This window comes from Phyllobates terribilis, unplaced genomic scaffold (genome assembly GCF_046119375.1).
Source record: "Phyllobates terribilis strain yellow unplaced genomic scaffold, ASM4611937v1 Scaffold_14__1_contigs__length_39327217, whole genome shotgun sequence".
Lineage (NCBI taxonomy): Eukaryota > Metazoa > Chordata > Amphibia > Anura > Dendrobatidae > Phyllobates > Phyllobates terribilis.
Window position 1 is genome coordinate 17,530,189 of NW_027362774.1, and position 15,259 is coordinate 17,545,447.

At 38.5% G+C, this 15,259-nt stretch overlaps 1 protein-coding gene across 3 annotated transcripts in view; it reads right to left on the reverse strand.

The window, feature by feature from the left end:
* Positions 1-270: 270 nt before the first annotated feature.
* The window catches only part of ZNF469 (zinc finger protein 469), a 562,435-nt gene continuing 547,446 nt past the window's right edge, over positions 271-15,259 (reverse strand). For all 3 annotated transcript variants that reach the window (XM_073659717.1, XM_073659716.1, XM_073659718.1), the window contains one exon: positions 271-14,302. In XM_073659717.1, coding sequence (XP_073515818.1) covers positions 2,435-14,110 — 11,676 coding nt within the window. In that variant the 5' untranslated portion in view covers positions 14,111-14,302 and the 3' untranslated portion in view covers positions 271-2,434. The remainder of the gene's footprint in view (positions 14,303-15,259) is intronic.

Genomic DNA, 15,259 nt, shown 5'->3' on the forward strand with positions numbered 1-15,259 from the left:
TTGAAAGACCCAGATACACATTAGATATCCGTCCGATACCGCAGAAATCGCCGTGTTCAGCCAGCTTTTATCTGATGAGTATGGGGGCCTTAACTTTACATCTCTTTCTCCGTCAACCATCTTTCTCTTACTTTATTTGCCACTTACTCTTGTCAAAACGGTCGCAAGATTTGGCTGGCAATAAGTAGGGAGAGGTCCTTATATTTTGTTACAAGAAAGTCCTTCATTGTGTGTGTATATACGCTTAGAAATAGGCAGCCATTCGTCATCTTATAGTTTATTCAACAACAATATAAAGAGGCACTTTACGTCATACAAAATAATGATATAAAAATGCATAATGCTCTTTCTGCTCTTTTTTTGGACACAAATATCAAAATAAAATCTTTTGAATTAGTCATTGCACCAAATAACTAGAATATATTTTATACAATACAATGTTCTTTAATGATACATATAAACAAGTTAAGGCCTTGCATGTTGGTACATTTCTCAGGGTTCTGTGCTGGAGAAGTACTCTGGTGTCGCAAGCTACATCAGTGCTTTATAGGATACTAACGTCTCTTAGAGGTTTTCAGCTGAACCAGAGCGACTGTCCGTTGCACCTGAGTTTCTTGTCTCTCTGTATATAGTAGATATAGTTGCATATAGATTTACATAAGCTAGATAAAGGGAGAGTGATTTTTTAACACTGTTCGGCACTGGACATTGAACATTTCAGTTTTCACATTTGTTGAACTATGAACAAATAGCACCATGGTTATCATTAAGCAAAGATTCTGGGTGATTTACAGTAAGATTGTCAAAGAATAAAATATTAATAGATAGTCCTTCAAAGACGGGACACCCCAAGTTCTTCGGGGAAAAGGTCTGGAGCATTGTGGTTCATTAATGCACTAACTGGAAGCAGAGAAGGCACAATGTAACATTTGGGTAGCAAAATAATTGTAATGTGTTGTTTTACAGTGGTCACAGAAATTGCATGTTCTGGTAAGTCTGTAGGAACACATTGTATCAGGCACGTGTTCAAACAGTACTGGGATACTCTTTTCTTTACAGTATGAAATGCTACTTAAATAGAGAAAAAATACGGTAGTTCTGAAAGTCTTCAAATGTGCATTAGTTCACAGGGCAGAGTGTGAATTTCATCCCATGTAGAGCGCTAGTCTATTATGTGTCCTCCCCATGGAAATAGAAATAAGTAACTCTGCCCATTAATAAAAAACACACATTATGAATACAACAGGGATAAACTATACTGATAAATATACGTGGCAGACACGAGAGGCAAAGTGGATGAGCTTCCTCCAGTGATTGTGAGTAGACTCCGTACAGTAAGACCCCCAGCTCACAATGTGATGTTAGTTACTCTGAAAAGGTTGGTCAGTCCCATATGGAAGCAGATCATGCAGTTTATTTTACATTTAATAGCCCTTTCACGTTATCGCATCTAACGGGCAGCATATATAAAAGCCGAGGAAGCGTTTCTTACATAACGTTAATACAGTGTATTTTACATTAATGCTCTTGGACTGAGAAGAGTCAGCCTACTACAAAACTCCTTTGGATCGTCTATAGTATTAAAAATCCTCAAGTCTAATATTTTCTGTGTATCTTTTGGGTTTGCTACAATTTATCTTGTACCATTTTATTCGTTTTAAAGGATTGAGTATCGATTAAGCATACTATAGCAAAATTAGTAGCTTTGTTTTTATCAGCATTTTTTTTTCTATCCTGCCATCTAGATCTATAGACAAAATCAAATTTCTAAAGAATATAGATATATTTTTTGAAAAGCTTGTCAAGTTCTGGATGATCTATACAGCTATACATACATTTCATATGTATGTAATAATGCAAAGTTGTCATCGTGACTAGTTCACCGGATAGATAACAAAATGCTTCTGAAGATAAATTCAATCTTATACTTCTTAAACCTATATATATATATATATATATATATATATATATATATATATATATATATATATATATTTATTTATTTTATTTTTATTTTTTTTTGTTATCTAAATAATTGAATAATGCTCTCAAGAATAGTATAACATTTTGGGGGGATTTTGTGTTTAGGCTGAATTATTCTTATTTGTTTTTATTTTATTGATGAGCATGGGATAAACTATTTGTAACTTTTATATCCTAGCTCTTCATCCTGAACAAAAACAGAAACTATATACAACAGTAGATAAGAGCTTTTGCTAGTATGCTTGACCAAAGAAATGAAAAAACATTGGTTTTTGTAAAGTTCATATGTATATATAATGTCCCAACATCGGCATAACAAATCAAATGCATTGAAGTAGATTACAGCACAAAAGGACTCATTTACAATGGAGGCAGTGCAAGTTTGGCAAAGCTTAGGGAATGCATTAATAATTAATATTTTTCTTTTTTTTAGGACAGAAATCACCTAATATCATTCGGTAACGTCCCTTCTTAAAGGAATCTTAAAGCTAGTTAGTTTTTGTCCAAAGAGTTGGCTTAGCAAATTATTCTGTGATTCAGCAGTCCTATAATTTGATGGCTCAGTGGGTTTCACGTTGTGCCCCATTTTGCGTTTCTGCGAAGGGCTGTTTGAAGACAGAGCAGAGGATTTTGGAGAGAACTGATTACTTTTAGTAACGGTAGTTCTTTTGCTCTTGTACTCCCCATAGTTAGACTGAGAGTTCAGTTTCTTGTGGTTTTGTGTGTCCAACACAGATTTTCTGAACTGACTACCGGTTCCTCCAGTTTGTGCCTTTGGGTGAGGCCGGATGCTAGAAGTATCGTCTTTTGTGTCCAGAAGACCACTTATCCATTCTGATTTTTTAACATTAACAGAAGTTTCATGTTTTCCACTAGCTACCAGTTTTGTCTTTTTTCTTTTGATTTCTACTATATTTTCCTGGGATTCAGCATTGCCTTTATGGACAGAAATTTTGTGTTCCTTACGTTTCCTCTGGTGTAATTTTTGGCATATTGGCCTTGACAATTTGTCCAGCATTTTAATATCAGTATTATTTTTTGACACATTTATAGCCAGATCTTTTTTTACTATCTTTGTTTGGGAAGCATTTGTTTCCTTTAGATTGCAGGCCGTATTATCCCTTGATACAGAGGATTCCAGCTTTAATTTTGGTGTAAGGATTTTTGGGAACTCTTCACTTTGAGATTCTGTAACACTTGTTTCTATTAGTAAACTGCCTGATTTGTTCTTTTTAAAGCTTTTTAACAAAGTCTCTATATCTGTGGTACGCAATTTTTCATTGGGTGGTGGCGAATCAAGTGTCTTATTTCCTTCTGTCGAGGGTGACCCTGCTTTTTCGTCATCGGCCTCCATGCCTTTTCGTAATGGCAGTTGGAGTTCTACCGGGATGTCATTGAAGGGTTGCATTTTTTTCGCAGTAGTCAATAATGTTTCCTGTTCTTCTGTGAATAGTTGACACAAATCATCGTTAGCTTTGATTTGAGGGGCTTGTATGTCCATTAATTCATCCTGCTTATTTATTGCTTGATGATCTGTTGACATGTCGGTACATTTATCATTACTCTCCGAAAAAGCAACATTTATCTCTGCACTTGCAGAAGAAGATTCTAGTGTGGCTACTGTGTCGCCAATCGTGCCATCATCATCTTTTGCCAATGGGCGTTCTTCAGTGATGCATTGGGTTTGCTCGTTTCCTTCCGCTTGGAGTTCTGGCGCTTCGATCAGTATCTCCTCTACTTTGACTGGGCTTTCATGTTTGTTTTCTATATTATCTTCTATCATTTCATCCAAAATCACACCAGGTGAAAGTTTAGGGTATTGATAAAGATCACTATGGTCAACGGCTGGTATATTGTCACATGGGTGAGAATAAGTAGAAGTCTTTGGCTTTTTTGGAAGCGGCGTGTCATTATATGCTGGAGAATCTTTTATTTTTAGCTTGAGCGACTTTCCAGAAACTGTGGGCCTGGTTACGCCTCTAAATTTGAAAGTCATACTTCCACCTATCAGGTGTTTTTCCATGTGTCGGTCATACTGTTCTTTTTTAGAAAACGTATAATTGCATGTGCTACAGATAAAAGACTTCTTTATCACATGCATAACATCGGCACATAGCTCACATGCATAAAGTGTGGTGTGCTTTATTTCAGACTTTTCCGCTAATTGATGCGCACCGTTCAGATGACTTCTCAACTCCTGTGCTTCTTGATAGGATTTGGGACATTTGTGACACAAGAAGATTTTTTGCAAACTGTGGACAACAAGATGCCTTTGTAGTTTGAAAGGTTTAGGGAACTGTTTCCCGCAGTGGTGACAATCTCTGGAGGGATCTTTACAATGAGGATGCATAACTGCATTTTTAGAAATGTCACTTTTTTGCGAACTTTCCGTTGAAGGACTCACCGAAAGTTTTACTTGTTGCATAGGAACAGGTGGAACAACATGGATAAAATTGTCTACTTCTTTTTCACTGGCCACTTCTTCTTCCCCCTTGTGTTCCTTTTGATCTTGTCTTTTATTCAATAAACCTTTATCATCTGCCTCTGAAATTTTTGATAACGTGCTAGGTGTCCTGTATATAAAAGTACTGAGGAACGTCCTCACCATACTGTCGCCTGCAAAACAGCCTGAAATACCCATCACCGATTTTTGTGCTTGTCCTTTCCTAGCAAATTGAGTAGCGTGTTCTCTCAAGTGCTCATTATACATCCATACATCAGAGATTTCCTTTAAACACATTCCACAAATCCAAAGTCCTGCCTTATTTTTTGCATGTTTTTCTTTCAGGTGATCTCTTAACTGTTCACGAGAACTAAACTTACGCTGAACACACATGTAACAGGTTGGAGGAGGTGAAGGATTGTGCGTCAGCTTATGGAAATCTAGCTCGCCTAACGTCAGAAACCATTGAAAGCACACTTTACATTTATATTGCTTGTCCTTGTTTTTCACTTTTGCATTGCTGTGATTTCTTGCCTGCTTCTTGTCACTGAATTTATTTTTGCTGTTCTTTTTACGTTTTTCTGGCATTTGGTTACTATCTAATGTTTCAAAATCAGATTGGTCCGAGTCGTCTCCACAAGCGCTAAAGAAAGACAGTTCTCTCATATCAAACTTTGTACTAAGCATCTTCATGTCAATAGTAGGAACATCAGGAAGACCCATTTCATCACTAAGACTAGTGTTCAGAATATCTTCAGGGTCTCTCATGTCTGGACTCATCTCTACTGACAGATCGGAAGATTCAGGAGATGGCTTGTATATGGTGATGTGAAGGGATACATCTCCGTCTTTCTCATTTTCGGTTCTGTCAATAAGCGATGGCATATTTAGATTTTCCTGGTTCTGGCATACAAAAGACGGTATGTTGTTTTCATCCCCCTCATTAGTTTCCTTTGAAAGATTAAGGTGTTCATAATGGGCTATGTGTTCTTTTTGGTTAGAAAAATGGCTGCCATCTAATGTCGAGTCAAGTTCAATGTTACCGTACTCACTTGAGTAATTTATTTGTGACGTATGGCATTGATCCGCTGTATCAATGTGTTTGACGTCTGAATCAAAATGAGGGGCTTGTCTTTTGTTTTTTTTCCCATAGACGCGGGTACATTTTCTTCTAATAAAATGATCATCTCTAGGAAATAATTGGGAAAACGTATGATCGTCGTCAAAGAATATATGAAAGTCAGTTACTGTTTCTTTAGGTATGTTTGACACTTCAACTTCTTTTTGAACTTGGGCAGTTTCTACGATATGCTCCTTCCCTCCAGTTAATACATTTTGATCGTTCACCACCAGCATAGTTTCCACAGGTTGAATTTTGCAGTCATTGATAACGTGTTCATGGTGACTGTTCAGATTTTCGGCCCACGTTTGCTCTCGAAGCAAATTCTCTCCATTCATTTCCATGTCTAAAACGTCACTGACCAGCTTTTCATCGTCATCCATAGTTATTGCATTGGAGTAGGACTCCGCACTCTCTTTTTGTGAATTGATTTCTATATGCGCCATGTCTTTATTTAACGACTCTTCCAAGTTCAGCTCTGAGGAATTGAAGCTGTTCGAGCGTCCAATGGCCTTCAAAATATTTGTTTTTAGGATGTTTAAGACATCATCAGAGGGAATTTGTGAACCTGTAGATTTGATGGAGACCTTGCGCTTTCTTTTCTTTACTTTTGCATTCAACTTATTTTTGCTCACTGAATCAGAAATAATATTGTCTTCACTGTTTTTGGCCACCAAAGGTCTCTGGTCTTCGTCTGGAATTAGGATTTGAGACTGAAGATTGCTGTCTGGGTTTAGCAAATCTGCAATTATGTTCTGTGATGTTGTGTCAAGGTCATGTTGACTCTCATTAATGCCTTTCCACTCACATGCTGTATTTTTCACATTAGGTAGTTTTGCACTAATCGCACCATCTTTTTGCGATGCCAGTGACCCGTTATGCTTAACCGCTTTGTGTCTTGTCAGTCCCGGTTTTGAGCGGAAAGATACAGAACATATATCACAGGTTAGTGATAACCCAACTGATTTCTTTTCTTTGATGGGACTACTTTTTGGTGAAATTCCAATGCTCTGAAGTATTTCTTTGCTCTTGTCACCTTCTAGAATTCGTAGGACACCATCTATTACAGAGTGCATATCACTGGTACACCTATTTTCAGGTTCATCTGTAGCAATCTTGTTTTCAACATTCGCATTGTGGAGACCTGTAACCAACTGCACAGCCGTTTTCTCTGTTGTCCGGCAGTTAAACTCTACAAACTTCTGATCATCAATACTCATGAGGTCGCATCTTGTACCTGATGTCCCGTCCTCATTGTTTGGAAACACATGTGCCATATGTGAGGCATCATTAATATTGTTCCAATTGCAAGTATTTGCCGCTTGTTGATTGCATATTGATGAGCCTAAAGATGTCTGTATACTGTCAGGAAAAATGTCACTTTGCAAAGTCAGATAGTTAGTATTTTCTCCAGTATAAATTGGATATGTATCATTTGTTGGTATTGATTGACACTCAAGGATCATGTCCGTAACATGTTCTTCTTGTTGACTTTTGTAATGTGCACAAACTAATTCCGAGCAGAAACATGGTGTTATGTTTCCTTCAACAACTGGTTCCATTAACACTTTCTCTTTCGCTAGTTTTTCTGTATTATCTACTGTCAAAGTTTTGTCTTTGTGAAGGTAAAGCTGTATATCCATGTCTCCCGCTGAACCCTTTCCTAATTCTTGTTCACTTTGACATTTTTCAGTATTTTCACAAAGTGAATCCCTTTCTTCTGAACTAAAGCCATTCTCTGTGGATGTATATAAAAGTTTTTGTGGTGACCCTGATTCTTTAAGTGAAGCATGAGAGAGCAGATCAAAACTCAACACAGAATGGGCTGTAGGGATGCTTAGTAGATGTTCTTCGTAGTCCGTGTTACCGTTGCACAGGACGTCATTAGTACTAGGAGGCAAAGGGAAAGGAGTAGATAACTTGTCACCAGTGACTACAGCACCACATTTATTTTCACTTAAAAGAGAAGCTTCTTTTGTGCTATCAGTTCTCAAAAATAGTTCTGCTTCTGGTAGAATATCCATATGCTGCTGATTATTTTCTTGGGTTCGAAAAACAGAGATTTCATTAGTTAGGTTTTGTGCCTGAACATCTTTCGGTTTGGAAATTTGTGTCTTTTTGGTTTCTAAGGTCTCAGTTTCCCCTTCAGCTATATCAGACGAGTTGTTCTGAACATCAATCAGCGTGGAAGTGATGTTACCACCTGTGTATGCTTCATTATCAAACACTGTATTAGTGCTTGTCTGCTTTCCCTTCTTCACAACAGATGACAATTTCTCGTTTTCTCCATAGCTTCTCGCTTTTCCATTATTTTCTGCTTGCAACCGTTTTTCTGACTGCAGACTGTTCGGATCGTTTCTCAAGCCAACCGCACCAACATTAAGAATTCCCTGCTCTGAGGATTCTTTATTGTTTGCTGGTTCGTCCTCCCTTTGAGTGTCACTACTTAATGACTCCAAAAATGTGCAGCAATTATAGTCTGCTTTATCAATGTCTTTTTGCCGTGTGCAAGATTCCGATATTTGCAATACTCCATTGTTCTCTAAAAACCTACTGTCATTTTCCGATTCTCCTATTGGAGTCAACGTACTCTCCACACTACACAAAACTTGACTCTCCGCTTCTGATTTGGAATCGGATGTTGAAGCTGCTAGTAGCATTGGGAAGCAAGGTATAAGCATGTCTTCCTCATTATTTTTGGCTGTTCTCGCCACAAATAGTTGGAGTTGTTGCAAAGGATTCTCTGATGATTCTTTAGAAGTGAGAGATTTTTCACTAATTGCATTTTCCTCTTTTACCAGGATTGGCATGTCAAGATTGACAAAATCTTTTTGGCTGTTATCATTATCATCCTGTAATGCTTCTTTATTGTGTACAATTATTTTTTGGGGGTCGTACACAGTGTCTGCTGTAGTCTCTACTTTTGTAGACAGCAGGTCTTGGTCACAAAGTCTGTCTTCTGGCTCATTGTTCTTGTTGGATGGAGTGTCATTTAAGGTTACCACAAACGTACTGTCATCTTGCAAAACATATTCAGGATTAATTTCTGTCACACTTCGGACAGGTTCTAGCTTTGGTGGGTCATCATACCGCTCTTCAGCTTTTTGGTCCGTTTCTGAATTATGTTGTCGTCTTTCTGTTTCATTAATACCTTTGTTTTCATTGTTTTTTAGAAATTGTGTTTCAGGTAGGACCAATGTCTCTTTCAGAGGGTCATCACACATACCATCGTCAGATACGTCAGCAGAGTGGCTACAATTATTTCCCAATGAGCCCATTTCTTCGGTCATACCTATATCATTTTGCAGACTGATCCGTTTGTGACATTGGATGTCAGAAGTGAAAGATACAAATTGATCTGAGCAAGTCCAAGAGTTCCTGAGATTTTCACAGCTTCTGTCAACTTTTACAAGTGGTTGAGAATCCTGAAGTTGAGGTGTTGCATGATTTGAGTTATGTACATTGTTAGGAATTTCATTAAAGTATGCATCATTTCTGGATCTTTCCGTTGGACTGACGGCCATCTCTGTTAATGGGAGAGCAGTATCTGTGAGCTCTTGGCTAATCTGACCTTTAGACAATGACTTTGAAGATGTGTCATTAGAAACTTTGCTCGTTTGAAGTTGACTTTCTAATTCTGTTACCAGTCTCTTAATTTCCAGCTCATCTTCTGAACTGTTAATAAATGCTATGTTGTAATCAGAGAGAGTTGGCAGCTGTTGCGAGGGCACTGATAGGTGTTCGACAAACTTCTCTGTTGCTTGATTTTCTTGTACATGAAATGGAGGAACGTTACCGGTTGATATGCTTTCAATGAGATCCCAATTTTTCTCATGCAAAAACTCAGGAAATTGTTGTTCAAAGTTGCTTGATTTGCCGGATTGGTTAAATTCAACATAGTTATCTTTTGAAGTTGCGGCTTCATTGTACAATGGCGTTTCAAAGTTCGGTAACTCAGCAAATATAGAAGAGGAATCAAATGATAGACCGGCTGCAACTTTATTTTGATTGTTATCAGACGGATATGATGACCGATCAGAACATTTATTCTGCGCGTTATTGCCATCAGTTTGATTTGCATATACTTGCTCAATATACGTGGAAGCACTGTCCTGGCTTTTCGAGAAAATATTTCTATATAGATGGTGCACATCTTTGTGTGGATATTGTGGACATTCGCCTCCATAGGATTTGTCGTTTTGTTGCGCCATTACAGGCAGTGGTGAATCTCTGTCGTAGCTTGGCATGGATATGGAAAAGTCTTTGCTGCCACTGCATATTTCTTCGTTTAAGTACTTTATACTTCCATCACAGAAAGATGGATTTATTTCACATGAGTTCATTTGTTTCTCTTGGTAGTTTGTATTTGTGATATCAAAAGAAGAAGAATGCTGCTGGGGCAGAGCGTCAATGTTTGCAATTCCTTTAGCTGTGTAATTGTCTTGTGATAAGGTGCTAGCTGCCATTGCTTCTTGGTAAGTGCTTAGTCTATCCTCTTCAGCATTCTTCACGCCATGTGTTTTACTCGTGCTGGTAGAATCAGTGGTTTGTTGTTTTTGATTTTCATCATCACGTGTTTCATTCATCTTTTGGTTTACTTTTGAACCTGCAAGTAGGAATTTAGCAGATCCAAACCTCTTTGTGCCTTTGATAAAGTCTGTATGTGCTAACATTTCTGGCGGGTTTTTTCTGAGCAGAGGCTTTATTAAGTTCCTTTCTCCATTATTCTGAGATTGAGCGCTGAAGCTTTTGCATCTAGGAACACACTCTTCATTTTCAGAATCCGTGCGTTCAGTGCTTTTTGGACTTGACCCTGTCTCACTTGAAATGCTGGTGCTTTGGTCACTGCTATTTGACGACTGGCTGTTTCTTCTCCTAATTCTATTTGTGGTCTCCTTATTTGTATTCCTCAAATCTTTGCTCTGCAGCTGAAATCTCGTGGCCTCTCCCACACGCCATATTGGTTCCTTTACTTTTGTTCTGGTTCCTCTTCCTTGTACATCCCGAGTAAAATTGTACTTCATCCTGCCATTTGGCATATTTTTGGGCAAGGTAGTAGCAAATTCATCTTCCGAATCCGAGATATAGTCATATTCACCAAAAGGATGCGTTTTTGATGGAGAAAAAAGTCTTTCTGTTACCAGTGAAAACTGCACGTTTTTGTTACTTTTTACTTGTAGCTTGTGAAGTTTATTTTTTTGCTGTACAATTTTATGTATAAGCTCTTTGCTCCAAGTGCCGTTGTGAGCTTTCTTTTTCTTTGCGTCTTTTAACCCAGCCCTACGTAACTTTGGTGTTTCCGTGATGGCAAAATCATGTGTATCATTTTTCACTGATTTCTCTTGCTGGGATTCATAAGATTTTAGGTCTCTGCCATCCGTATATTCCAAACCAGTTTTATGTTGAGCAGCTTTTTTTATTGCCTGGGAAGTTGTATGTTTATTAATGTTGTCTGCTTTCTGCCATTCATGGTCTTCCAAATTTGTTCTTGTTATCTTTATGCTGTGCATTGATTCAGTGTTTGCCGTATGTTTAGGAGCACTTTTTTGGAGTTGTGACCCTTCTGTTTCATATTTTTCTTCATATGCGTTTGCTATTGAGCTATGGTGAGCTTGGTTTTGTTCTACATTTAACATTTTTTTTGTTTCTTTACTCTCTTTCACTTTTTGGGAATTGCTAGGTACCTTGGCAGCGCTGAGGTCGTCGTCTACAAAAACATCAATAAAAGTGCTGTCTATCTCATTGTCTACTTGAAACTCTAAACCATTCAGTGCTTCTATGATTAAACTGTCCAGTTTCGCATCGTCCATTTCTAAAGTGTCACAGGCAGTCAGAGGCATTAAATGTGGCGTGGCATTATGTACATTAGTACCTTTCATGGGATCTTCTTTGGCTTCTGATTTGGCATCGCAATCAAGAAGATAGTCTTTGCTGAAACCAGTTAAATGTGAATTAAATTCTATTTGTGCTTTGGATAGTGATATTCCTGGTAGCATTTGAGAAGACTTTGATGGGTCAACAGTAGACTTCCTTAAATCTCCATGTAAAGAATCCTTCATCTCATTATGGACAGCTGAATTCAAATGACAGTACTGCCTGTGCTCTAAGAATGAGGATAAATTGCCAAAATTTTGGTCACACTGTTTGCAGGTCAGAAGAACATCAAGCTGATCCAAATTTGCACTGCTAAGCGAATTGGCAAGAAAGTGGTGAGAAGAATAGGGAGGTGGCGGTTCACTTTCAAAATTCCCAAGACAACCTTTACTTGGCTCATTGGCAATTTTTGGGTATTGATTCTCTTGTAGATTTTTGAACTCGTGTTCATCTTTGGAGGGCTCTGGGATGTAATTGTACGTTTTGGTAGATTCCGAATTGGGGTATAGAAACGAACCAGAGCTAATCGATTCAGAAATGTTAAAAGACTTTTCAGCTGGGTGACATGACGGGTGGAAATAGGGGGAAGATGTTAGCGTTAGAGGGACGTGATTGTCATCAGGATTGATCGGACTGCCTGACATGGGTGAAAGTGACGAGCAGGTACTACCAGAAATAGGATTGGTAGCAGGAGAAGGAAGAGGCGATTCATAGGGAGATTCAGGTACAAAAGACTTTCCTGACAATTGTAGTGGCTGGTTGGCGTTATTTCGGGATTGTTGAATCGGTTGGCTTACTCCGTATGAAATATTTTTAGTTCTTGTGTTATTTGTATCCTTTGTACTATCATACAAAATGTCATTACTTGAGTTGTAATTTTGCCTGGTCATTTCAACCCTTTGTGTGGGACTCCCATCCACCACTACATCATGTTTCTTTGCATGATAACTAGGTGGAATTTTTGTCGTTAAATTATTGTTTTGCCAGTCAGGATTAGTGAGTGGATAAGACTTTGGAATTCCAATGTGCCTCGACAGCTCGATACGATTTTGTTTTTTTATGGAAGGTGTATTGATGGTTTGCTGCCAAGGCATCCTTTGATTTTTTAGTACCGGTCTCTGCTCATTTGTCTGACATTGATATGGAATTACATTTACCGAAGAATTAGGATATGAAACAGAGTTTTGGTCCAAAGGTAGGAAATTATTGTTTCCGGCATCCCAAGTCTGAGGTATTCTTGGAAGATTTTTATCGAAAGGCACGGATCCTGTGTTTACACCACTGTAGAAGTGCACTTTGTTTAGAGAAGTCTGTGGTATATTCCTTCGCAGTGTACTCCCTGCAGTCAGGAGTCTTTGGTTATGTACAAAGTCTTTAGATGTCTGCCTTTTATTGATCAATGCTGGCATACTGTTACTATGTAAACTAAATTCGCTAGGATTAAAAACCGATTGATTTTCTTGAAAAGTGCTTTGGGTTTGTTCTATAGCACCAGAGGAAGAGAAAGCACCAGTAGATGAAATAGCACCATTATGATCAGAGACGTGATCATTACGTCCTGTGTAACAAGGTGGTGTGGGTGAATGCTGAACCCCTTGTTGAGTATGTAGAAATGGAGCCTGCTGAGAGGGTATTCCATAAGTTCTGTTGTCTGGCAAAACAGTATTGTAGGACCCACTGCCTTGTGGATCCTCTGGTCCTTCTCTTGATGAGGACTGGAAGGAATAAGTATTGTGTGCTACCTGGTTTGCAGCAAGTGCAGCATCCACAAAGTCCTGATTACCCCCATTATTGCAGAAATTATTCCCAACTTGCTCCTGCAGTGATGGAAATTGATACTGAAATGACACAGGCCCATAGTCTGACTTGTTGACTTCTGGAAAAGGACATACTTTTTGATTAGAAATGATATATCCACTGGTACCATTAAAATGTTTATCAGATGGATGCCATGTATTTCCATTTGGTTGGAATTCCAAGTAATGCAACTGCCCACTAGAGTTAGCTGTATCATGAAGATTACCCGGCTGGATCTTTAAGCCTTGATGGATCCTGGATGCCGGAGCTGTTTGTGAGGTATAGCTGGTGGAAGTAAGGCTGGGACTGGGCTCTGGGTGTGACCTGTTAAAGCTACGATCTTCTTGATGGACTTCCCCGTCTCTGTCCGGAAGACTTGAAACATTAAAACGATAACTTCCAGAGATGGGCCCATGACTTACTTCTATTTTTTTAGGTTCTGTCACCTTTTGCTGAGGATATGCAATTCCAATGGTAGGATTGGACCTTGAACTGCTAATACTGAGTCTGTAGAGCTGGTGTTGATTGCGATCTCCCTTTCCAGACCTTTTATTTTTGTCTTTCCCCCTGTTCTTCCCTGTCGGAGACAGGGGACTACTTTTGCCATTAGTCCATGTAGCATCGCTGGAAAACTTTGGTCTGTTATGAAGAGATTTAAAGTCTATTTTCCCTGCTTGTTGAGGCCTTATCACAGCTTCCCTTTGACTGTGACTTTCTCGACCATTTAAAAGAGATGCTTTGTCAGAAATGAAGACACCATCAGAGGCTTCTGACAACCCAGTTAGTTTACTGTCGGCTGAATTCTTCTTAACAAATTGTTCAAAAGTAGAGTCATCCTTGGAGCTGGGCGACTTAGCATTGATGGGATACGCAGACTTTGTTTCCCTGGTCATGGTACCACTCAGAGCGAATAGGTGGCACCAGTCACCCTTTGCTTTCTCATGCTTTTTACATAATGACTGTTGATGGTCATCCTTTGAGATACATGGTGGAGATCACAGAAACAGCCCCGTTGATGCTTTTTTCATGGTTGTTCCTTAGACTTCATTGCAGAGATTCTTTCTTTTCAAACATCCATGAAAAACCTAAAATAGAACAAACAAAACAAAATTAATGATAAATGATTTTAAATTATTCAGGTCTAAATTAGTGTTCATTGTTTTTCATTCTACTTATGATGCAAACTATAGTAGCAGGTTTATTTCTACTTTTTTGTATCTTCATAGAGGGTGGGGTGCACCGAAATACCATTAATGTATATAACCATGCATGATTAGAAAAGCGGGTGCTGAATCCTGCATTGAAGACACTAACAACTCTAGTAGGGAGAGGAAAGAATCAATGCAATAAGGATGTGCACACCTGATAAATGAATAAGTTATACAATTTTATTGATACAAAAAGTTCAGGGCAGGGGTACGGTTTTGTACATTTTTTAAGTGATTTTATTACCTTGTGTGTGTCCTTTTTGTATCAATAAAATCATATACTTATTCGTTTATTAGCTGTGCACATCCTCATTGCATTGATTCTTTCCTCTACCTTCTAGAACTGTATCTTGACATAAACACAAAAAATGCTAAGAATTTTCAGTCTAAAACCAGAAGGTCTAAAAAAAAAAGTGACCACAGATAATAATGCAGTTGTTATACATTTAGTAGGTCCTTACAATTTTTGATGCAGTACATAATTTTATTTAAAATGCAGAACATTAGTAGTGTGCAGTAATGTACATTCATGTCATGATATATATCTATATATAGATATATATAGATATACTAGATGGTGGCCCGATTCTAATGCATCGGGTATTCTAGAATATGTATGCGGCCGACGGGGCGCAATTAGCAGAGCGGTGTTTAAATTTTGCACCAAAATCGCTGATTGGTCGCGTTCGGCAACCGCGACCAATCAGCAAAGCAGTGTTTAAATTTGGCGGCAATATTGGTGATTGGTCGCGGGTGGCGGCCGCGACCAATCAGCGAACCGTGTTAGTGAGGACTGGAGAGCGTGTTTAAATTTGGCACCAAAATCGCTGATTA